Source organism: Agelaius tricolor, unplaced genomic scaffold, assembly GCF_023055355.1.
Source record: "Agelaius tricolor isolate 1412-34295 unplaced genomic scaffold, bAgeTri1.0.p SCAF_3, whole genome shotgun sequence".
Classification (NCBI taxonomy): Eukaryota; Metazoa; Chordata; class Aves; order Passeriformes; family Icteridae; genus Agelaius; species Agelaius tricolor.
In genome coordinates this window covers 69627510-69651478 of record NW_027269263.1, presented here as the reverse complement: position 1 = coordinate 69651478, position 23969 = coordinate 69627510, and the positions used below count along the sequence as shown (strand labels likewise).

General features: G+C 48.6%; 1 protein-coding gene across 1 annotated transcript in view; it reads left to right on the top strand.

Moving 5' to 3' along the window:
- NRF1 (nuclear respiratory factor 1) overlaps positions 1-23969 on the top strand; it is a 62630-nt gene that overhangs the window by 6022 nt on the left and 32639 nt on the right. The window contains exons 2-7 of the mRNA XM_071424245.1: positions 8157-8388; positions 10843-10957; positions 12940-13066; positions 14044-14184; positions 21239-21397; positions 22051-22245. Of these exons, the coding sequence (XP_071280346.1) occupies positions 8166-8388; positions 10843-10957; positions 12940-13066; positions 14044-14184; positions 21239-21397; positions 22051-22245 (960 nt within the window). The 5' untranslated portion in view covers positions 8157-8165. The remainder of the gene's footprint in view (positions 1-8156; positions 8389-10842; positions 10958-12939; positions 13067-14043; positions 14185-21238; positions 21398-22050; positions 22246-23969) is intronic.

The following is a 23969-nucleotide window of genomic DNA, read 5'->3' as shown; positions in this document are numbered from 1 at the left end:
GAATGGGTTGGGCTGGAAGGACCTTACAGCTCATCCTGTGCCATGGCAGGGCCACCTCCCAGTGTCCCAGGCTGCTCCAGCCCCAGTGTCCAGCCTGGCCTGGGGCATTGCAGGGATGCAGGGGCAGCCCCAGCTGCTCTGGCAATCCCAGCCCAGCCAGGAATTCCTCATTGCCAAGATCCCATCCCTGGCTGCCCTCTGGCACTGGGAGCCATTCCCTGGGTGCTGTCCCTGCAGGCCTTGGCCCCAGTCCCTCTGCAGCTCTCCTGGAGCCCCTTCAGGCCCTGGAATGTGCTGGAAGCTCTCCCTGGAGCCTTCTCTAGGCTGAGCACCCCCAGCTCTCCCAGCCTGGATCCCTGGGAACTGAGGGGCTCCAGCCCTGCAGCAGCTCCAGGGCCTCCTGTAGATTTGCTCCAGCAGCTCCATGTCCTTATGTTCATGAGTTCCCAGTGGATTTTCTGGGGAGTTTTTCCTCCTCAAGTGCATATTTTGCAGGGCAGCCAAGCAGACGTGTTCTTGAACCACTTGAACTTAAAGAAGGGGTGGCCAGGCTGCCATTTTGGTGGAAGTTTGATAATTAAATGTGGTTGGGACTGTACTGTCTGTTCTCACCACGTGCTGATCTTGAGTTAATGCCCTGTGAGGACTGAGTCCTTAAGGTGACCCATCGTCATTTTGGGCACCACCATAGAAAAAAGGTACAAAGGTATTAGAGAGTGTCCAAAGGAGGGACACAGGGATGAGGAAGGGGCTGAGGGGCAGCTGAGGGGACTTGGTTTGTCCAGCCTGGAGGAGAGGAGGCTCAGGGGAGACTCACTGGGAGCTGCAGCTTCCTCAGGAGGGGCAGCTCTGGTCTCTGCTCTGTGTGACCAGGGACAGGATCTGAGGAAATGGTTTTAAGGTGTGTCAGGGGAGGGTCAGGTTGGATATCAGGCTGGGTATCATATATATATATATATATATATATATAGATAGATAGATAGATAGATAGATAGATAGATAGATCATATATATATCAGCTCTGGCACAGCCTTGAGGCTGCCAGAGCTCCAGGAGAATTTGGACAGTGCTGCCAGGCACAGAGTGGGACTGGGGTCTCTGTGCAGGATCAGGAGTTGGATGGATGTTCCCGTGGATCCTGTCCAACTGAGGATATTCCCAGATGGAGCCAAGGCTGGACAGAGCTCGTCCATGCCGGGCACGGGGTGATCCTTCCCACCCCGGAGCCTCCACAGCATCTCTGTCCCCTCCCTGTTGCTCAAACCTTTCTGTGTCACCCATTCTCTCTTCCTGTGGTAGTCCAGCATAACCACTAATCCTCTCTCTCCACGGAAGAGGATTAAAATGGGCACATTTGCACCTTACAGCGGCCAGGGAGGGCCATGCTCTGTCTTTTCCAGCAGTAATCCCAAGGGCTGCACCTCTGTGCCCAGCCAGCACCAGCAGCAGCCTGAGCTCCTTGGGTGAGGAAGAATCCTTAAAAGACATCTTCTGGCTGTTAATTAAAAGAGCTGAATTGACTAAAGATGAGTAACTCGCTTCACGCTGTTAGAACGACTCCTGGGTTCTGCAGGTCTGAGGAAAATAGGTTAAAATTGGGATTTCTGTGTGGCTCTTTGAATAAAATGCAAGAGTTATAAAGTATTACCTCAGAGAGTGGCATTTATCATGTCCTGGTTCCTCAACCTGTGGCAGACCACACATCCTGCAAAAAGATTTGAGGGGAAAAAGGTGCTGCTGGTGGGTACTGGTGAGGGGGGGTCAGCCCAAATGCGGCCTGTGAAACCTGCAGAGCCTGGGGCAGGCACGGGAATGCCAAATGAGAATTCCATCCAGAGCTTCACGGTTCTGGGTGCAGTTTCACTGCCAGGTTTGGGTTTCACTCGGCTGCCACAGCCTGGGATGCGGTGGTGCCCTTCCCGTGGCTTTCCAAATGGGAATTGTGCCCTTTTCTTTCTTGGACTCTTCCTGGGGAGGGCTGATTCCACTGGGATGTCATTTCTTGGTGCCAAAGCTTGAGAAGAGTCTTCAAGGGGAATCCACCTCGTCCTTGTGTTTACCCCGTGGCTTCCTGCTGGTGTTTGGTGCTAAATATATGAAATTTAGCTGCAAAAAGGGCCCATTGCAGGTCACATTGTCCCTGATGGCAGCTCTCAGCAGCACGTAGGAGCCATTATCCTAATAAATACCTGTGAAATCCTGTTGGTTTCTTTTCCAGAGCTGCCACAGTGAAAGTTTTTCCCCTGCAGGGGGATTTCTTTGCTCTTTGATGTGAGATTGTGACAAAGAGAGCGCGTTAATAGAAGGAATTTTGGCTTTGTTTGCTAGAATTCATTTGATTTCAGGGCTTTTCACGCCGAGACCAGGAGCATTGGGTTTTTGGTTTTTTTTTGTACCCGGTGCTAATTAAAAGGATCATTTTACTAATGTTATGCCACAGGAGGACGCTGTGGAACGAGAGCTGGTTCCTGGTGTTGCTCGAGTCACCGTATCTGTGCCCAGCACGTAAATGAGATGTTCACTTCAATCTTGATAGGAAGGGAATAAACTGGAGTGTCTTATCTTGCTTTGTGCCTGGTATCAGCCGTGCTGCTGACAGGAGTCAGTGTCCCGAGTCCTGGAGAGTCTTTCCCATCCAAAACCTTGAGCAGCTTCTGGAGGGGCAGGTGCTCCACTGGAGGAAAAAAGAAACCCCAGTTTTTTATCAGGTTGTGGTGTTGGCTTCAGAGTTTTCCTCATGAACAAGAGAGCTTTTTTTTTTTTTTTCCATGGAAAATGGGATTTTGCTATTTAAATGTGCGTTTTCAATGAGTTGTGGTAATAAGTGAGATATTAATCGAGCTTATCCCGGTGAATGGTGGTGTTTGCTTATCAGACCCGCAGGGGTGATTCCCTCTAGGCGCAGTTTTATACAGGAGAGGTGTCAAGTTCACCCTAAATAGGAATTAATGAACGATACTTACCCAGTGAGAGATGCCAATGCAATGTGGAAATCAAGGGAAGAGCTGCATCTGTGTGACTGGGAGTCTGGAATCACCTGCTGGGGACACCTGGACGCCCTCTCTCTCCTGACCCCGTGGAGAAAAGAGCAGGAGAAGCTCTGGGACTGGCATGGTGGTGGTTGCTTGGTGGGAGTGGGGGCTGTCCCTGGGCTCCCCCAAAGCTGGTGCTGTTGGAATTGGCTGGCACAGAGCTCCTGGTTTCTCCTGGAAGTGCTTTCTTCACCAGCACTCTCAGGAGATGCCGGGAGGGAGCTCCACGCCCCGGCTCGGAGGTGGATGAGATGCCAGGTTGGCCCAGATGGAGGAGAAACCGAGCCAGGACAACACCAGGAGCGGCCATTCCTCCTTTTTAAAGGTTGCCCTCCAATCCTCCCCTCAGCTGGAGCAGCCCCTCTAAGCCAGACCATGCCAGGAACCACCAAACCCAGCTCGTGTCTGGCCATTCTCATGGAGGGAAGACACAAATCTCTCTGACCACTGATTTCAATCTCATCTCCTGGTAAAAATCATGGAATACATCCCTGGGTTTGTGTTTGTTCCCAGAGGAGGTTGGCTCTCTGTGGTTGTGACCCTCAAAATGTGATGTAGCAGAAATCTGCAGGTGCTAAACCAGGATGTGCCTGCTCTCCTGAAAAACTGCATAGAGGGTCTTGTGCCAGAACAGGAAAAGCAGGACTGGACAATTTCAAAGGTCTAATTCCACTCAAACAGGGTTTGATTTTATTAGGAAATGGCCAGTGATTGATTTCCTGCTAAGATCAGTTTTCACTTAGTAATTATCCCAGGCTGCCTCTGCAGGGAAATCGGAGTTTATCGAGATGCACAGCCAGAAGTGTGGAAGAGCTTTTTAAAGAACACATTCCTGAGCACTCAGTGCAGGGGAAGTGCTTTCCACCCTGATTGAATCCACCAAGTGTGACCCAGTTGAAAAATCTCCCTCACATCACGTCAGCCCAGATCATCAAAGGTGCTTTTGATCCCTCCCCATCACGAGCTGCCAGCGGTGCCCCTGGTGCTGTGGCAGGGAGGAGGAAGAGGAGTGGCAGCCACAAACTGTTGGTAGATCTTGAAATAAAATGGAAGTGGGGTCTTCCTTACCCTCCTGGGAGTGAGGAAGCAGCTCAGCAGGAGCAGGGACGTCCTGGGTGCCACCAGCAGCATCTTGGGAAACTGCTCCAGCCTTGTTCTGTGGCTCAAGCAGCAGTTAGTGGGGAATCTCCCTCCCAGCAAGGGGAAGGGGAACAGCAAACAGTGGCCAGAACCTGATTTAGGGGGTGATTTCCTACAGAGAAGGAAAGGGTGACCTTCCCCAATGTCCCTTTCATGGTTGTACCCTAGGAGGGATCCTCTCATGAGAGGACAGAGCGAGCAGGTCTCTCAAAAGCTCCACAGAATTCCTATTTTGCTTCCTTTCAAAGTTATTGAAACCACCAAAGAAGCGAGACCCAGCGATTCTTTTTATTTATTGCTGATCTGAGCAGGGTTTCAAATTAATGAGGTGTGGGCTGAGCTGGTAAAAATGGCACCATGATTTAACATTGCAGAGGATAAATGCTCATCTCCAGCTTCAGTCTGTCTCAGTCGTGTCTCCTGCAGCATCTGAAGCAAAACCTCTTCAGTGGGATAAAGGTTTAAAATCATTCCAGGCCCTGCCTCTGTAAGGGGGTTTTTCCATCGTGCTGCTGTTTCTCATGATTTTTTCTGGTGTGGGGTTTTTATTTTGGACTCAGTTTTAAGCACCCTTTAAGCTGGATGGTGATGGTAGAGGATGGTGTCTGTGGGGGTTTTATGGGCTGAGTTGTGACTTGTTAGAATCACACCACAGAGACCTTCATTTCAATCCACGTGGGTTTAAATTTGGTGTGGAATTTATGGGGTTTGCAACCAGTTCCTGTTGTTTTCTGGTGGTTTGAGTGGGGCAGCTCTGCTGTTTCCTCCAGTGATGGTGTGAGCGGCCACTGGTCAGGGCTGACAGGACACCAAGGGAACCCCTTACACACTCCTGAAGCAGCTGCACTGTGTGATGAGAGGGACTTTATCCTCATATTTTTCTATGAACACTTTAAATGACTTTAAAACAACTACTGGCTGTCATCCAAGCCTTCTGGACTAAGGAAGTGTCCAGAAATGTCCTTGCAGTCACCGCTGTGTCATTAGGCTGTCCCTCCTCCTGAAACTGCTCTGGTTTTGGGAGAACACCAGGGATCACCCTTCCTTTCCTGGGGTGGGGAATGCTCCTCTCTGAAGGATGAAGGGAACAGCTTTCCTTTCATCCCTGTGCCCAGATCCCTGCCCCAATCCAGGCCCCATCCTTTGCATGTGTCACAGGGGTGCTTGGCTGGCCCAGCTTGGTGACACCTTCACCTGCCAGCCAAGGTGGTGGCCCACAAAGCCTGGCTGGGGTCAGGAATCCTTTGGGAATAATTGGAATATGGGAACGGCTTCCCAAGGTTTCAGTGTTGGTGGCGTTAGGTGTAGGCTGCCTTGAGTGCAAGGTTTGGTTCCAATGGTTTCATTTGTTGTCTTGGGGTCTTGTCTCCTGACTTTAAAGTCACTGTGCTCTATCAGTCATGTTCTGATCACATCTTCCCATGGGTTTTTAAAATTTTAATAGTCAGAAAAGCAGCAATGTCCCCTTTCAGGAAAAGCTCAGTGTCTTGGGAAATCTGTTAAGCTGGTCTATAAGGGTTTACTTGAGATATTTTTTCCCACCCATTTTTCTGCAGTGATGGCAGTGTGAGTTTCATGGCAGGAGTTTAGGGCTGGTTGTTCCTCCACCAGGAGTTTTCAGTTTGTCTCAATGTACAGATATTATTTTCCCACCCATTTTTCTGCAGTGATGGCAGTGTGAGTTTCATGGCAGGAGTTTAGGGCTGATTGTTGCTCCACCAGGAGTTTTCAGTTTGTCTCAATGTACAGATATTTTTTTTCCCACCCATTTTTCTGTGGTGATGGCAGTGTGATTTTCATGGCAGGAGTTTAAGGCTGGTTGTTTCTCCACCAGAAGTTTTCAGTTTGTCTCAATTTGCACCTCAAAGTCTCAGTCCCTTCCTCGCTGGCACTGTTTGAACTCCTGCTATTTTTGGATGGTTCTAATATTACAACCCAAGTTGTAAACAGGGTTGGACAACAGCAACATCAGACTCCAGCAGCTTTTTTTGGGAGGATTGGGAGTCTGAAGCTGGTTTGGCTGTAGCTGTAGCCTCAGTAGGTTTGTGACAGTCTCACAACAGCAATTCATTCTACTGTCCCTCAGGCTGGAATATTCCAACCCTTCCCCAGCACTGCCGATCCCATCCCTAACCATGTCCCCAGGGTCTGTTAAATCCCTTCAGGGATGGGGGTCCAGCACTTCCCTGTTCCACTGGCAACCCCTTTGGAGAAGAAATGTTCCCTAAAATCCCATCTAAACCTCCCCAGCACAACTTGAACCCATTTCCTCTTATCCTGTGGCTTGGGAGAAGAGACCAACTCCCACCTGGCTGCAACCTCCTTTTTGTTTGGTCAAAATACCCCTCTTGACAAAATGGTTTGGGTTCCTGTGTCTCAGTGACCCCTCATGGCATTCTGTGATCTGTGTAAGTCAGGAGCTCTAATTCCATGACTGTTCTTACCAGGTCAGAACCTTTTTTTTTAATTTATTTTCTTATTCCCTGCTGCTGGTCACCTCTTTCTGCTCTTTGCCCTGAGCAGGAACAGATTCCCTTTGGGGAATCTCTTTTTGAGGGTTGAAGTTCTAATTCTCCTGTTGGAAAATCTCTTAGGGATGTGCCTTTTCTTTGCCACAAACGTATGGCAGGGACAGACTGAAAATATCCCTGCACCTCCCATCCTGGTCCTTCTGCCCAGATCTGTGCTCCCAGTGTGTGGTCCAGGGCCCTGCTGGCTCTGTAAGCTGCTGCTTTGCTCGGTGCTTTGCCACTGGATGCTGTAATAATTCAGCTTTCTGTGATATTTGTGCTTGGGCTGTGATGGCTTTGCCTCTTTCTGGACTCTGAGTCCAGGTCTGGGCCCGTCCCGAGCAGAAAGATCTGGAGGGGCTGGAGAAGGGTCCAGGGAATGGAGCTGGGAAGGGTCTGGAGAACCAGGAGGGGCTGAGGGAGCTGGGAAGGGTCTGGAGAACCAGGAGGGGCTGAGGGAGCTGGGAAGGGTCTGGAGAACCAGGAGGGGCTGAGGGAGCTGGGAAGGGTCTGGAGAACCAGGAGGGGCTGAGGGAGCTGGGAAGGGTCTGGAGAACCAGGAGGGGCTGAGGGAGCTGGGAAGGGTCTGGAGAACCAGGAGGGGCTGAGGGAGCTGGGAAGGGTCTGGAGAACCAGGAGGGGCTGAGGGAGCTGGGAAGGGTCTGGAGAACCAGAAGGGGCTGAGGGAGCTGGGCAGGGGCTGAGCCTGGAGCAAAGGAGGCTCAGGGGGCCCTTGTGGCTCTGCACAAGTCCCTGCCAGGAGGGCACAGCCGGGGGGGTCGGGCTGTGCTCCAGGGAACAGGGACAGGAGCAGAGGGAACGGCCTCAGGCTGGGCCAGGGCAGCCTCAAGGGGGAATCAGCAGGAATTTCCCCATGGAAAGGGCTCAGGCCTTGGCAGGGGCTGCCCAAGGAGATGGTGGACTCACTGTCCCTGAGGGTGTCCAAGGAATTCCTGGATGTGCCACCTGGTGCTCTGCTCTGGGGAGGGGACATAGGTTGGACTCGATGATCTCAGAGGTCTTTTCCACCCTCAGTGCTCCTGGGATTCTGTGCTGGCATCTTTGTTTGTGTCCTGAGCTATTGAGGTCAGGGGAGACTTCGTGTCACCCTCAGGCCTCTTCCCTGAGAGCTGGAACTTGATGTGGCAAAACCAAGTCCCACCTTTGACCGTTCAGTGGAGAATCTTGGGGCTGCAGGGTCCTTGGGGACCTTCCCTCCAGCACAGATAATGATGTCTGGGTGCCGTGTTCTTTTTGGAAGCGTGGATTTTTCCAAACTCTTTAACCTAAAGAGTTTCAGGTTAAAACTCCCCTGGCTCTTGGCAGAGTTATTTCCCTCTTGTAGACACCCTGAGGGAGGAGGCGATCTCTGTCCCTGCTGCTCACAGCCTGGCTTCTTGTAATGGCTTTTTGTCACGGTTTTTTGTCACCTTTTTTTGTCACACCTTTTTGTCACGGTTTTTTGTCCTGGCAGTGACTCTTGATGGAAGAGCACGGGGTGAGCCAGGCAGAGCACATGGCTACCATCGAGGCGCACGCCGTGGCCCAGCAGGTGCAGCAGGTGCACGTGGCCACCTACACGGAGCACAGCATGCTGAGCGCCGACGAGGACTCGCCCTCCTCGCCCGAGGACACCTCCTACGACGACTCCGACATCCTCAACTCCACGGCGGCCGACGAGGTCACCGCGCACCTGGCGGCCGCAGGTAACGCCCGGGGCTGCTCCGTCGCCTCTTGGGGAAGGTGAAACGGGAAAGCCTTGTCAAATGTGATTGTCTGGCAAGAGTTTGGAGAATATGGAAACTGTAAGTGAGGTTGAAGTGAAAGCAAGCTTTGAGATCCCTCAGTTACTGAACAACAGGAAAACAATGGTGTGGCCAGCTGAAGGTGATCCCCTTTTGATGAACAACACGCTCTGCTTGCAGACAGGCCCAAGGGGCAGAGCAGACCCTACAGCTTGGCAGAAGGGGCCCAAAGAGGAGTTTTTAGGGTTTAAAGTGTAGCACAGTATGGTAATGTAGTGATTCTTGTAGGCTGTATGGAAATGCTCTGGGATTTGTGTATTGTACTAGATTGGTCAGTGAGAATATGCCACCACCCTGACACACAGGGGGCAGCTCCTGCTCTCACTCTGGCTGTGGTTTGGTTTGTATTACTGCATTGTTTATTTTATATTTTATTTTCTTTCCTTATAAAGAACTGTTATTCCTATTCCCATATCTTTACCTGAGAGCCCCCCTTAATTTTAAATTTATAACAATTCAGAGGGAGGGGGTTTGCATTTTCCATTTCAGGGGAGGCTCCTGCCTTTCTTAGCAGACACCTGGCTTTTCAAACCCAGACACAGGGCCTAAAACAGTCAGGTGTCCTTGAGTTTCAGGCCTAGAGAGGAATTGTTTTATCTGAATAAAATGGGAGAACAGCAGCTGACAGGCTAAGGAGTTTTAGAGTTATACACTAAAGCAGTACAGGATCTGAAAAATAGAAAAGCTAAATCCTAAGACATCATTATTCCATCTCACCCACAGGAATATTCCACAGGAAATTCTCCCTGCTGACCACTTGAATCCCACATCATTTCTGTGTGCATCACAGAGGTGCTGGGAATTGCTGCTTTGCACAAAGGTCCCTGCTAAAATGCTACCTCAAGTAACAAAATTAAAATACCAAATATGTCAAAGAGCAAAGATTATTTCAGGCCCCACATAAACAACAGCAAAAACTAACCCAGGAGTGCAGCCTTGCTGAGTCAGGGAGCTCACATGCCAGGCCTCTCTCCCTGGGAGATCCACAGAAAATCCTGACATATCCAGACTGGGAAGGTACTTCAGAATCACAGATTCCTCCCAGTGAGCCAAATGTCCTCCAGACTGGCCCTGTAGTGGGTCTGCATTGGCAGAAAAATGGGGTGATAATGAAGCACTGAGTCTGGCCTGACTCTGTATCAGACTTGAGACCAAACCTGTGAGGTTCCACCACCCCCTGAGCATCCCATGCCTCTTGCTTATGAACTTTCCACCCTCCCATCCTGCAGGAATTTTTCTTTCCCCTTCCCTTCTAGCACACAGGATTTTCAGGCCTGGGTGGTCCTCAGAAGGCTCTGGTAGGGCACTGCTAGGAGCTCTGGATTTTACATTTCTTTCCCTGGTAGAACACTGCTAGGAGCTCTGGATTTTACATTTCTTTTCCTGTAGAACCCTGCTGGGAACTCTGGATTTCACATTTCTTTCCCTGGTAGGACACTGCTGGGAACTCTGGATTTTACATTTCTTTCCCTGATAGGGCACTGCCGGGAACTCTGGAATTTACATTTCTTTTCCTAGTAGAACACTGTTGGGAACTCTGGTTTTTAATTTCTTTCCCTGACAGGGCACTGCTGAGAACTCTGGATTTTACATTTCTTTCCCTGGTAGAACCCTGCTAGGAACTCTGGATTTTACATTTCTTTTCCTGGTAGAACCCTGCTAGGAGCTCTGGAGTTTACATTTCTTTTCCTGTAGAACACTGCTGGGAACTCTGCATTTTACATTTCTTTCCCTGGTAGAACACTCCTGGGAACTCTGGATTTCACATTTCTTTCCCTGACAGGGCACTGCTGAGAACTCTGGATTTTACATTTCTTTTCCTGGTAGAACACTGCTGAGAACTCTGGATTTTACATTTCTTTCCCTGATAGGGCACTGCTGAAAACTCTGGATTTTACATTTCTTTTCCTGGTAGAACACTGCTGGGAACTCTGGAATTTACATTTCTTTCCCACTAGAACAGGTCCTTAATCCCTCAGGAAAGGCTCAGACTCCTGATGCTGTAGTTGAGGTGTCCAAGCAGGATTTGTGGAGCTGTACCTGGTTTCCTCTCCCCAGCCACCAGGATCTCCTCAGTCATTCAAATCTTGGGAGTTTTTCAAGATAAAAACACAGAGTTCTGTGAGTGTGAGGAGAACTTTAGGCTGAAATATGTGATTTTCCCCCAGGACTGAGCTGGGATTTGGCAGCCTGGGGGATGGAGCTTTCAGCGCTGCAGAGCAGAGCTCAGGGAGGGATGGGTGTCCCTTGGCCCTGCTGGGGACACCCTGGGCACCCCTCCCTGGCTGTGGGGCACAGTGCAATGTCCCTCCCGAGCTGCTGGAGCTGACTGACCCTCTGTGCTGTGCTTTGCAGGCCCTGTGGGGATGGCAGCAGCCGCTGCTGTGGCAACGGGCAAGAAGCGGAAGCGGCCGCACGTGTTCGAGTCCAACCCCTCCATCCGCAAGAGGCAGCAGACACGATTGCTCAGGTGAGCACCCACCTGGCCCTGCCACCTCCGTGTCCTCCAGCCACTCTGCTGGCCTCTGTGGTCACACCAAGTGCTGTCCAGGAGTCACCCAGCTCGGGGTTTTTTTTGGGAGTGTCTTTCTGGAAGCCAGGAAGTTATAAGTTATATTTAAGTTTGGTCCATTTACATGTCAGGGGTAAATCAGGGTTTTAGTTGGCGTTAAAGGGTTAAATTGCAGCTCTGCTCATCTCTGATTCTGTGCTCACCAGGACTGACACTCTGGTGGATCCATTGTTGTGTTTTAACCCCAGTTATCTGTCACAGTGATATTCCAAGATACCCATAGTGGCTTTAGCAGAAATTGAAGCTCCTTCCATATCCCAGCTCTGCAAAGGATTTATCTGCCTCACAAAAAAAGTCTTTTCTGCTTGATTAAACCATTCTGGGGATGAATTCAGCGTGTGTATATCCAAATTTCCTTTGCCATTGTGAAGACTGGCAAAGGAATCTCAGGCAGGTATCTCCCCCAGATTATTCTTCCTAAAATTGTGCTCTAAACCCCACAGGAAGACTGCAGGGTTTAGAGCACAATTTTAGGAAGAATAACCCAGGGGAGATTCCTACCCGAGTTTGAAACACTTTTTTTTGGCTTTAGAAACTTCCAGTGGAGACAGCAGAGCCCCACAGCCCTGCAGGTGCTGCATTCCAGGTGCTCTGAGGCTCTTTGCCACCTGATGGCCCCCGAGCCACAGCAGAGCTGAGGGCACTGCACAGCCCTGGAGACTCCACCCAGGTTCCGTGCTCTGGAAACATTTGTGAACATCGGCTGCTACTGTTCCCTGCCTTTTGCAACAAAGCAGTTCCTGCTTTTTATGCTGTTTGGGATCTCATTGGACAGTTCAGGTTTAATTGTTGGGCAGAGTTGCTGCTAAATAATAATCCTTGGGAGTGAAGTCCCTGCCTTTTACAGCTCCATTCTGGTTTTCCCTCCTTCCCCCAGCTCAGCCCTGTTTATTGCAGTTTCTGTGTTTATTGCAGTGTTTCTGAAGAACAAATCTTTTTCTCCCTTAAATATGAACAATATATTTTTAAAGAAACTGCTCAGTGAAGGAATTATTTCTTCTCCTTTCACGCAACTACTTCATTTTGCTACATTAAGATAATGACAAAACATCTTTTTTTTTTTCCACTCTGACCAGTTGAACACATGTTTGTGCTTGATTTTCACCCACTGGGAATCAAGTGGTAATTCCAAACCCCTGACTGTGGGATCTGTGTGTGGCTGCTGGTGCTTTTGGGCAGCCTCAGGTTCTGAAATGACCAGGACAGGGCTGAGCTGTCACCTCACAGAGTGCTCAGCTTTACTGGGGAAAACACTACTTCTCTATTGCTTTTGGAGTTTCTGCCACCATTTCTGGCTCTTGCACTGCTTAAAAGGGAATAAGAGGCAGAAAATATCCAGTGGAACGTTTTAATTCCGAAGGGAGTTGCTGATGGGGCAGGTGTTGGGACATCTGGGTTTCCTGTGCTGAGCTGTTGCAATATTTCCAGTTCTTGCTTATCCTGTAGCTTGAATTCCTCCAGATCTGGTTTGAGCAGGACTTAGGTGCTGGAGAATTGCACTGCTATGATCTGGATGTAAAACAACCTCTGTCTGCAGGCCTCTTGATGAATCATTCAGGTGCTTCAACAAAACACAAGTTTTGTGTTGCTGAGACAGAGTGGAAGTGCAGACTCTCGCTGCCCCAGCTTTGCTGCTCTGGTGATTTCTCTTTTTACATCAATGAGAAAAGGAGAGAGGGGAGAATAATTGACATTTGAGCTGCTGGGTGACTGCAGGGAGCACAGCAGGCCTGTGGGACAGAGGAATAAACTCCATATGTGGCCAGGCTGAGCAGCTGGGGCTCTGTTTCTCACCTGCTTTGTGCAGGGGAGCTGGCAGTCAGAGGGGTGGTGTTTGTGCTTTCAGCTGGTGCCCATTGCCAGTTTCTGCTGTGTTTCAGGAAGCTGCGGGCCACGCTGGATGAGTACACCACCAGAGTGGGGCAGCAGGCCATCGTGCTGTGCATCTCACCCTCCAAACCCAACCCTGTCTTCAAAGTGTTCGGTGCTGCACCCCTGGAGAACGTGGTAGGTGTCCCTAGGAAAGTGAGGAAGGAAATTCCTCACCTTCTCTGCAGGTTTTGTTCTGTTCAGGGCAGCCTTGGAAGCCTGGTAGGGATCTGAAGGTCATGTTAAAAACCCTGGAAAACAGAGATTAGGTTTTATGGAATACAGTGCTGGACCTGTTGAGTCAGTGATTTCAGAGATCTTTTCCAGCCTTAATTTTCCTCTGACTCCCTGACATGAGGGCAGCACTGAGGTCCTCTCTTCTCTGCAAGAGCGGCTGCCTGGCACATCTCACCAGGGGGGAATAGCCTGGATTAAAAATCAGAGGGAACAGGTCATGATCACAGAATCCCAGAACCCCTGAGGTTGGAAAAGACCTCCAGGATCATTGAGTCCAAGGTGTCAGAACCCCACTTTGTCCCCAGCCCAGAGCTCTGAGTGCCACATCCAGGAATTCCTTGGACACCTCCAGGAATGGGAGCTCCAAAGCTCCCTGGGCAGCCCCTGCCAAGGCCTGAGCCCTTTCCATGGGGAAATTCCTGCTGATTCCCCCCTGAGGCTGCCCTGGCCCAGCCTGAGGCCGTTCCCTCTGCTCCTGTCCCTGTTCCCTGGAGCACAGCCCAACTTGTCCCCTCCTGGCAGGGACTTGTGCAGAGCCACAAGCTCCCCTCTGAGCCTCCTCTTGTCCAGACTAAACCCTAAAAAATGACATGTTTAAACTCAGCTCTGCTGTCTGCACCTTATTGCAGACCCTGCCCAGGACAAGTTCTACTTTGAGAACTTTTCCTTTCACCCCACAAATTCTTCCCTTGCCGGTGTTACTGCAAAGTTTCATCAGCAGGGCTGAGTCTCGGGGGGCTGCTGGCTGCTTCCTGCCAGCTGTGCCACTGTTTGCTCCTCCTGCTCTGCAGCACCTTGGGGAAGGTGGCTGGGCCTGCACCCTGCTCCTCTCCTGGTGCTGCTCACCGTGTTTACCTGAGCCTAACAACTCCCCACAGGTCCGCAAGTACAAGAGCACCATCCTGGAGGACCTGGAGTCGGCGCTGGCCGAGCACGCCCCGGCCCCCCAGGAGGTCAACTCGGAGCTGCCACCCCTCACCATCGACGGCATCCCCGTCTCCGTGGACAAAATGACCCAGGTGAGTGCACAGGTGACCCCGGTGAGCAACCAACCCTGGCACAGGCAGGGGAACAGAGGCATGCTGGGCATCCTGCAGTCACATCCTGTTGTTTTGTGTGGCTGCCTCTCCAGGGGATGGCTCTGATCTCCTCATTCCCCTGGGGCTGTAACAGCTCCGGTTGTGCTTGGAGGTGGAGCTTTGTTAGTGGTGCTGATTTGCTCTGGGAAAAAAAACTGCTGGTGAGGAGAGCTCAGGCTGCTGGGAGCATTCCCTTTGGAGCTGGTTTTGGTACCTCAGAAAGTGGGAACAGAGAAAATTTCCCTGTTTGTTCCATTCTTTGCCACAGTCTTTAGGCACCAAGACTGGGATGGTCGCTCATGGACACCTTTCTGTATCCTGTAGTTCATTCTCTCTTCCATTTCTTGCTGTGGATTGGAGCAGAGGGGAAATTTGCTGCTCAACCCCAGCTCAGACCCTGAGTGAGATTTTTTTCTTGGAGCTTTGTTAGTGGTGCTGATTTTCTCTGGGAAAAAAAAATGGTGGGGAGAGCTCAGGCTGCTGGGAGCATTCCCTTTGGAGCTGGTTTTGGTACCTCAGAAAGTGGGAACAGAGAAAATGTTTGTTCCATTCTTTGCCACAATCTTAGGTGTCAAAGTTGGGAAGGTCACTCAGTCTGTGTCCTGTAGGTCACTCAGTCTGTGTCCTGTAGTTCATTCTCTCTTCCATTTCTTGCTGTGGATTGGAGCAGAGGGGAATTTGCCAAAGGTTCAACCCCAGCTCAGACCCTGGTGAGATTTTTTTGTTGAAGCTTTGTTAGTGGTGCTGATTTTCTCTGGGAAAAAAAATGGTGGGGAGAGCTCAGGCTGCTGGGAGCATTCCCTTTGGAGCTGGTTTTGGCACCTCCCAGGGAAAATTTCCCTGTTCCCTGTTTGTTCCATTCTTTGCCACAATCTTTAGGCTCTGAGGTTGGGAAGGTCTCTCATGGACACCTTTCTGTGTCCTGTAGTTCATTCCCTCCTCCATTTCTTGCTGTAGCTTGGAGCAGAGGGGAGTTTAACCCCAGATCAGACCCTGATGGGATATTTTTGTTGGAGACAGGGAATTGTGTGCTCTGGGCATGTGGGAGATTCCCTTTCTCTCCAGGTCCAGCCTGACCTCCCTGCTGGAAGAAAGTGCAGGGGACTCCCCAGGGAAGCTTCATCTGGAAGGAAATCTCCTTCCCAGGGATGCAGGACCTGAATTCAGGCAGGTGTGGCCTGCAGGAGGCTCTGGGTACACCCAGTCTGAGGCACCACAATGAGTTTTAAATGAAAAATTAAATTAAAATTTAAATTAAAATTAATTAAAATTTTGCTGAAAAGCAATTTTTTTTCTGAGGGAGTAGCAAGATGGAAAGGGCAGCACACAAAGAGGTCAGAGCAGGGCAAAGATGTGCAGATTTTTCTGTGCTCTGCAGAGGTCACACCCTGCTCAAAGCACCATTTCCATTTCTTAGTGCAATCAGAGAAGCTCACACTCATAATAAAATTATATTGAGCTTACTGTGCTTTGTCTAGTACAGATAATTTCCCCAATCCCTGACAAAGAAGACAAAAATGATTTCTTGGATTTTTAAACTCCTGTGAAAGGTGGCACTGCAGGAGCTGCCCCTGGCAGCTTTTGCTGTGTACCAGGAGCAGTTCCCCATGGAAATGTTTTTCTCCTCCTGGTCCTGCAGGGCCTTTGCTCAGCCAGCCCAAAGTGCTGATGTAGAACCTCTTCTTTCAAATCCCCTCCTGCTGCTCTATGGTAAAAAAACAAGGATTTTTTTTAGGAATGGCCCTCATTGTTCCAGCACTGTGAGGTAGCTCAGAAGAGCTTTGTAGAAAGGTTTCTCCTGAGCTGGGCACAGAGGTGCCATCATTTATTGTGGGAATCTTGATTCCCAGAGCTTCCAGTATAATTATTTGTATTTTCTAGTAAAAAATCAGCTGCTTTTGTTTTTTTTTTTTGTTTTGTTTTGTTTTTTTTTTGGTTTTTTTTTTTTTTTTTTTGCAGCTAAGTTGCACAAAACCCTATGGAAAACTGGAACTAAAATAAATATAAATGTAATTAGGATGGCAGGGACTGGAAAAATGAGGCCTCTGCTTTCAGCAGGTGCCAGCAGGCAGGTGTAGAGGTGTCATCAGTGAGGAGGTGAAAATAATTCTCCTTTTAATTGCTCTGCTTCCCCAGTGGTCTGGAGGGAAATAAAGCCTTTATTTCCCTGGGCAAAGATGTTTCTCCAGCCTTGGGAATGGAGAGTATCACCCACCTGGGCTGGGCAGGAAAACCTGTGTTTTAGGGGGATTTTCAGCCTTCACAGAGGGGCATCTTGGTGCTTTCTGGACTTTGGTGACAGCTGAGTTTGCCCCTCAACTTGTTCTCAGCTGCTCATTGATGTGATTGAGGAGTAAAATTGGGTAATCTGAGCTTAACCAAGCTGAGCTCAGTGCTCCAGTCAGCTCTCACTGTTTTATGAACACATGATTTGTCCTTTAAGCTGATTTTTTTAAGCCCCTGTGATTTATAACCTGCTTGTAGGAGCCAGTAAAAGCTTTTCTGGCACCTACAAGCCATAAAAAAATCTTGATAAAGTTTTTCAAGGATCATCATGGTGCCTGTTCACATCCTGAGAGCTGCATTCCTGCTCTCCCAGCTGGAGCATCCAGGGCACATGGCAGGGGGAGAATCCTTGCTGGAATCAGCTCCCATGCAGCTGAGCCATAGCCTGGGTGGTTTTATGGTCTCCCAACTCTGGGAGGTGCAGCAGGGATGGATTCAGGGCTGAGTGTTCCCTTCCAGCCCTGGGAGGTGCAGCAGGGATGGATTCAGGGCTGAGTGTTCCCTTCCAGCTCTGGGCATTGCACAGGGATGGATTCAGGGCTGAGTGTTCCCTGCCAGCTCTGGGCATTGCACAGGGATGGATTCAGGGCTGAGTGTTCCCTTCCAGCTCTGGGCATTGCACAGGGATGGATTCAGGGCTGAGTGTTCCCTGCCAGCTCTGGGCAGTGCAGCAGGGATGGATTCAGGGCTGAGTGTTCCCTTCCAGCTCTGGGCATTGCAGCAGGGATGGATTCAGGGCTGAGTGTTCCCTGCCAGCCCTGGGCATTGCAGCAGGGATGGATTCAGGGCTGAGTGTTCCCTGCCAGCCCTGGGCATTGCAGCAGGGATGGATTCAGGGCTGAGTGTTCCCTGCCAGCCCTGGGAGGTGCAGCAGGGATGGATTCAGGGCTGAGTGTTCCCTGCCAGCCCTGGGCAGTGCACAGGGATGGATTCAGGGCTGAGTGTTCCCTGCCAGCCCTGGGCAGTGCACAGGGATGGATTCAGGGCTGAGTGTTCCCTGCAAGCTCTGGGCAGTGCAGCAGGGATGGATCCAGGGCTGAGTGTTCCCTTCCAGCTCTGGGCAGTGCACAGGGATGGATTCAGGGCTGAGTGTTCCCTTCCAGCCCTGGGCATTGCAGCAGGGATGGATTCAGGGCTGAGTGTTCCCTTCCAGCCCTGGGAGGTGCAGCAGGGATGGATTCAGGGCTGAGTGTTCCCTGCCAGCCCTGGGAGGTGCAGCAGGGATGGATTCAGGGCTGAGTGTTCCCTGCCAGCCCTGGGAGGTGCAGCAGGGATGGATTCAGGGCTGAGTGTTCCCTTCCAGCTCTGGGCAGTGCACAGGGATGGATTCAGGGCTGAGTGTTCCCTTCCAGCTCTGGGCATTGCACAGGGATGGATTCAGGGCTGAGCGTTCCCTGCCAGCTTTGGTGCAGTTCCTGTTTTTCCCTCTCCCACTTCCAGGTGCAGCCGAGGTCCTGCATGGCCTCAACTTTGGTTTTCCCAGAGATCCCGAGGCTGAGCTGTGGGGATGTGTAGAAAATTCCAGCCACAGGTTTTGCTCTGTTCTAAAAACCATTTTCCTTGGTGTTTCCAGCTCTGGAGAGCCATTGGAATACAGCTGGCTGTGCTTTCGGCTGTTGCATTTGGGAATGGGATAGCTCAGTACCATTAATTCTTGAACTTAACGTTAAAGGTGAAAACACTGAGCCTGTGTGAAGGGTGGCAAAGAAACATTTCCCACAGTTTCTCCCAAATCCTCCATCCTGGGGGTTACCTGAGCCCTTTCCAAGAGCACAAACTGGGGTTTTTCAGCAGAGGTTTGATTTTTGGGTGTTTCCTGGATGGTGCCAGCAGAACCGTGGCTCCTGCAGGTGGATGTTCCCCTGTGCCCCAGGGGTGTGGGGGACATTACCTGTGGCAGAGCCTGGCCTCGTTAGGGCACTAATTAACCAAGTCCTCTCTCCTGACAGAGCTGCTGATTGTCTCCCCGTGGATTAAAGACAAACCCTCCTTAACAAGCACCTTGAGCCCTGCACTGCCGTGGAGCAGTAATTGATGCAGCTGGAAACAAGGAGCTCTGCTGATGGCAGGGCAGGAAAGCAGCTTTTAACTGGTTTTGCAGCAGTCCTAAATGCTGAAAATTCTAAACTTTCTGTACTAAAAAACTCCAACCCCCAAAAGAATCCTGCATTTAACCTAAAACCAGAATTGCTAATAACACTAAAACTACAAGTGTGTAGTTAATTAAAAGTGTGTAATATCAGAAAGTAAAGAACTTAAAGTTTAGAGTTTTAAAATATAATATATATATTATTTAAAATACAATACATATATATTTTTTAATATATATTTATATATAATATAAATATATTATATAATATATTATATATAAATATATATTATAATATAATATATATTTAATATAATATATAAAACAAAATATATATAAATATATATATTATATATAATATATATATAATATATATATTATATATTATATATATATTATATATATATAATATATATAAAACAAAATAGAAATTTTAAAACAAAAACTAATCCTTCTTCCTTGTTCTTCATAAGTTTAAATAGTATTTTATAACTAAACAAAAAAAATCCGCGTTACAGAGTTCAAATAATTAATTAAGTTAAAAATAAAAATAATTTAAGTACAATTTCTTAATTAAATAGTTTAACCTTAAAAAACCTTATGCAGAAAAAGTTAACAATTTTGTAACTTATTAATAGAATACTATAAATATAAAAATATATATTATAAATATATAATTTTTATATTATATAAATTTATAAATAGTTAATATTTATAAACTATTTATTTAATTAATTTATCTTAATATTTATAAATTATTCCTTTATGATTTAATTTATAGAATTATTTATATAATTTTATATATTTATATATATAATTTATTTATATATAATATACATTTATATAGATTATATATAAATAGATATATAATTTTATATATTATTTATATAAATAAAATTTATTTTTATATATATTATAAATTTAAAAATAACAAACATCTAAACCTAAACACGAAACACCATCTCTAACACTTCAATTCCAACCTTACCAAAAACAAGCAAAAAAAAATAAAACCAACCCAAAAATCAACAGCACCTCCAAAAAACCCTGCTGCTATCAGGTTTATTTGAATAAATTATTGGGCAGAGTTGCTGCTAAATATTAATCCTTGGGAGTGAAGTCCCTGCCTTTTCCAGCTCCATTCTGGCTTTCCCTCCTTCCCCCAGCCCTGCTCACTCAGCCCTGTTTATTGCAGAGTTTCTGAAGAACAAATTCTTTTCTCTCCTGGGCTATGAACAATGTAATTTTAAAGAAACTGCTCTCTGGAGGAATTATTTCTTCTCCCTTCACCAGGCCCCATCCTGGGAACCTGGAGCATGTCAGGGTGGGTGTTGGCCCTGCAGTGGAAGGTGGATCATGGACAGGCTGGGAAAAAGGTGCTTTAGGGCATATTCCATGAGGAAGGTGGAAAAGGCAGCTGGAAATGAGTTCATGGACAGCTTGGAGCCCATGGATGCAACATCCAGACTGTGTCCAGAGAGGGGACCAGAGCTGGAGCACAGGGAGAAGGGTCTGGAGAACTTCTGAGGGAGCTGGGCAGGGGCTGAGCCTGGAGCAAAGGAGGCTCAGGGGGCCCTTGTGGCTCTGCACAAGTCCCTGCCAGGAGGGCACAGCCGGGGGGGTCGGGCTGTGCTCCAGGGAACAGGGACAGGAGCAGAGGGAACGGCCTCAGGCTGGGCCAGGGCAGGGGCAGGATGGGGATTTTAGGGAAAATTCCTTCATGGAAAGGGTGATCAGGTACTGGCACAGCTGCCCAGGGCAGGGGTGGAGTCCCCATTCCTGGAGGGGTTTCAAAGCCATTTGGATGTGGCCCTTTCAAAGCCCAAGTGCCTGTGGATGTGGCACTTGGGGACACGGTCAGTGGTGGCCTTGGCAGTGCTGGGGAACTTAAAGATCTTTTCCAACCGAAATGACTCCATGGTTCTATGAAATATTTTACTCTAAAAGCTCTGAAGTGATGCAGGGAGGTGCTCCTCATTGCAGGTTTTAAACTAAATGTGGTTTCCTGTGATATAAGGAGAGCTCTCCCCTTCCTGCTCTGCTCTGCAGCTGAACCAGCCTTTTCCTGGTGCTTCAAGGAGTCCCTGGTGCAAAACCAATCTTGTCACGAAACCCTGTGTGAGTTTTTCATTTATTTTGGCAGGACAGGGCTGGAGAAGTGTGAGACTGTGGTTTCCACATTTCAGCTGTCACCAAAGCTCCATCCCCTCACAGCATCTCTGTAAATGATGCATCAGCTCATGCCTGAGTTCCTGCCTCTGTAGGGACATTGATTATGGGGTTTTTAATAGGTTATTGTGATTTTTTTTCCCCATTTGAGGTTGGCTCATTCTCTTCCTGGTAGTGTTTGAGTTGTGAAGTGTCAATACAATGGCTGTGCCTTGGTGTTGTAATTTTGTATTTGCTGATTGAATTTTGTCTCTTCCCTTCCACCTGCTGCCAAGCTGAGTTCTGGGAGAAGGTGGCAAAACATTGTCCACCTTCCTTGGGCTTTCAGGCCTCTCTCCATTTGATGGCTCCAACAGGATGGAAGTTGAACCCAGTAATTCTGTACAACGGCCCTCAAAACCACCCGAGATGGGAATTCCTGAACACCTCTCAACCTTTTGTTTGTTCCAGGCACAGCTGAGAGCCTTCATCCCCGAGATGCTGAAGTATTCCACGGGTCGTGGGAAGCCAGGCTGGGGCAAGGAGAGCTGCAAGCCCATCTGGTGGCCCGAGGACATCCCGTGGGCCAACGTCCGCAGCGATGTCCGCACGGAGGAGCAGAAGCAGCGGGTGAGTGTCTCCCTGTCTGCCTCCAAATGGAGCACAGGGGCTGCAGGCTGGGTTTTTGGGGGTGGTTTTTGCCTTGAGGGACAGAAGAAAGGGTCTGTGTCATGGCTTCCTGCAGGAGGGAAGGGATGCTGGCCTGTTCAGAGCAGCAGGGAGATTTGTGCTTAAAGGAAGGAGTCGTGGATGTGCGGTGGAGCCAGGGCAAATGAGACAACTGGGTGAAAAAGTAAAGTTTGTACCAGCCTGTCACAGAGATAATCAAAGGAAGCCGTTGTGGTGGGGAGGCAGCAGGACCTGTGCAGGCTGGTTCAGGGCTGGCTGGGTGGGGAGGTTGGAAATGGTGCTGTGGCAGCATTTTGGTGCTTTCCCAAATCACTGTGGTTTTCTGCTTGGAGTCACAGAATGGTTTGGGTTGCAAGGGCCCTTTTAAAGGTGTTCTCATCCAGCCCCTGCATCTTCACTGGATCAGGAGGCTCTTCAGGGTGATTCCTTGGGGGAAGGAGGGGATGAGCAGAGGCAGATTAAACATTGGGGTTGTTCGTGAATCCTTGCACACCACCCGACAAAGCCCAGTGAGGGCACAGTGCAAACCCCAGCGCTGAGCTGGCTCAGAACCCTTCCCTGGGCTGACTGTCCCCTGTCCCTGCTGCTGGAAGGTGTCCTGGACCCAGGCCCTGCGCACCATCGTCAAGAACTGCTACAAGCAGCACGGGCGCGAGGACCTGCTCTACGCCTTCGAGGACCAGCAGACGCCGCAGACCACGACCACGCACAGCATCGCCCACCTGGTGCCCTCCCAGACCGTGGTGCAAACCTTCAGCAACCCCGACGGCACCGTGTCCCTCATCCAGGTGAGAGCAGCCCCCTGCCTTCTCCATCTCCAGTACATTTAAACCACCACTCTTGGGGCTTTAACTGCTCACAGTGACCCCGAGATGTGTTAGAAAGTCTCTTTTCCCAGCCTGGCGCTCAAAGGAGTCAGAACTCAGCAGTTCTCGATCTCAAGGTTGTTTGTTATTTCTTATCTATAACATTCTTTCTCTGGCCTGCTGAGGTCTGTCCAGCAGGTCAGACAGAGGCACTCTGACTGCCCTCAGAGGCAGTGTTATCTTTTTATACTAAAAACTACACATACAATATTTACCATAACTTCCCAATACCTATCACCTATGTTAGACACTGAGCTTCTACTCTAAACCAGTCCAAAAGTGCCAACATCACCCAGAAGATGGAGGCCAAGAAGAAGGAGAAAGGACAAGGCATGCCCAAATCCCTCCATCTTGGGACCCTGAGCCCCCATTCTAAAAACATCAAAAATCTATTTTTCACCCTATGATAAATTCACTATCATTCTACTTAAACTTTTGTGGCTTGTAAATCCTCATATAAGGTTGGTAATTTTTTTCCATGGGTCAAGATCAAAGGCACAGGGGTCTTGGGCTTTGTGTCAAGGTCTCTGAGCCCCCTGGGCAGGGGCTCAGGCCCTCCAGGGCAGCCAGAGGAATTTCCTGGGTTTCAACACCAAAGGTGGTTTAAGGAAACTCAGGAGCCAAACTTGTCCTTCAGGAATTTTGTCTTTATCACATCTTACCCTACAACAAAGATCCATCCTCATCCTCTCTCTTCCCAACTCCCACCCCTTGGTGTCCGGTGCAAGGATTTCTGTGATGTGGTCAAAAAAATTCAGGGGTTTGACCTGAGTTTAGTGAACCTACTTAGAACAAACCCAGTCCCTGGTGCCACCACACAGCACCTGTGGTGACAATGGGAGGAGAGGTGGTGGAACTGCCTTCCTTTAATGGTATGAAATGTAGTTTAATCAGCTACATTTCAGGTATTTTCATATATATATAACTATGTATCTATCTATAATATGCATATTATATGTATAAAATATATATCTATGTATAAAACATACTTATTATATATATCTCTATATATAATATACATATTTTATACATATATATATATCAGGTATTTCTGTGCCCCAGGTCTTCATCTGACACTTGAAGTGTATTATATTTATTACAAACACCAAATGCATATCTATATATCATCTATCTATCTATCTATCTATCTGTTATATATATATATATATATATATATATATACATATATATATATATATATATATATATATCTAGATCAGTTATTTCTGTGCCCCAGGTCTTCATCTGACACCTGAAATGTATTACATTTATTACAAACACCAAATGCATATTTGTCCTCATGGAATAAGGATTCCTCTCACTGTTCTTAGCTCAGTGCTGTTCCTGTTTTCCCTGTGTTCCCTGTGTGGGAAGGCAGATTCTGGCTGCTCAGGAAGTAAAAAAAAATAGGTTTTCTCTTGAAACTTCCCACAAACTCCTTGTGGGAGTGAGATTTGAATCTCAGTTTCCCTGTGCCTCCACACCACCACTGGTGGTGGTTCCTAACCAGGCCCAGCACTTTGTCCTTGAGCATGACATTTTTAGTGAAGTCTCAGACATCATGCAGATAAAAACTGGGTGTAAAAACTGGTGTAGGGTTTTTTTCCCAAATGAAGCTTTTCAGTGGCTGTCAGAGTTTTCTGTTC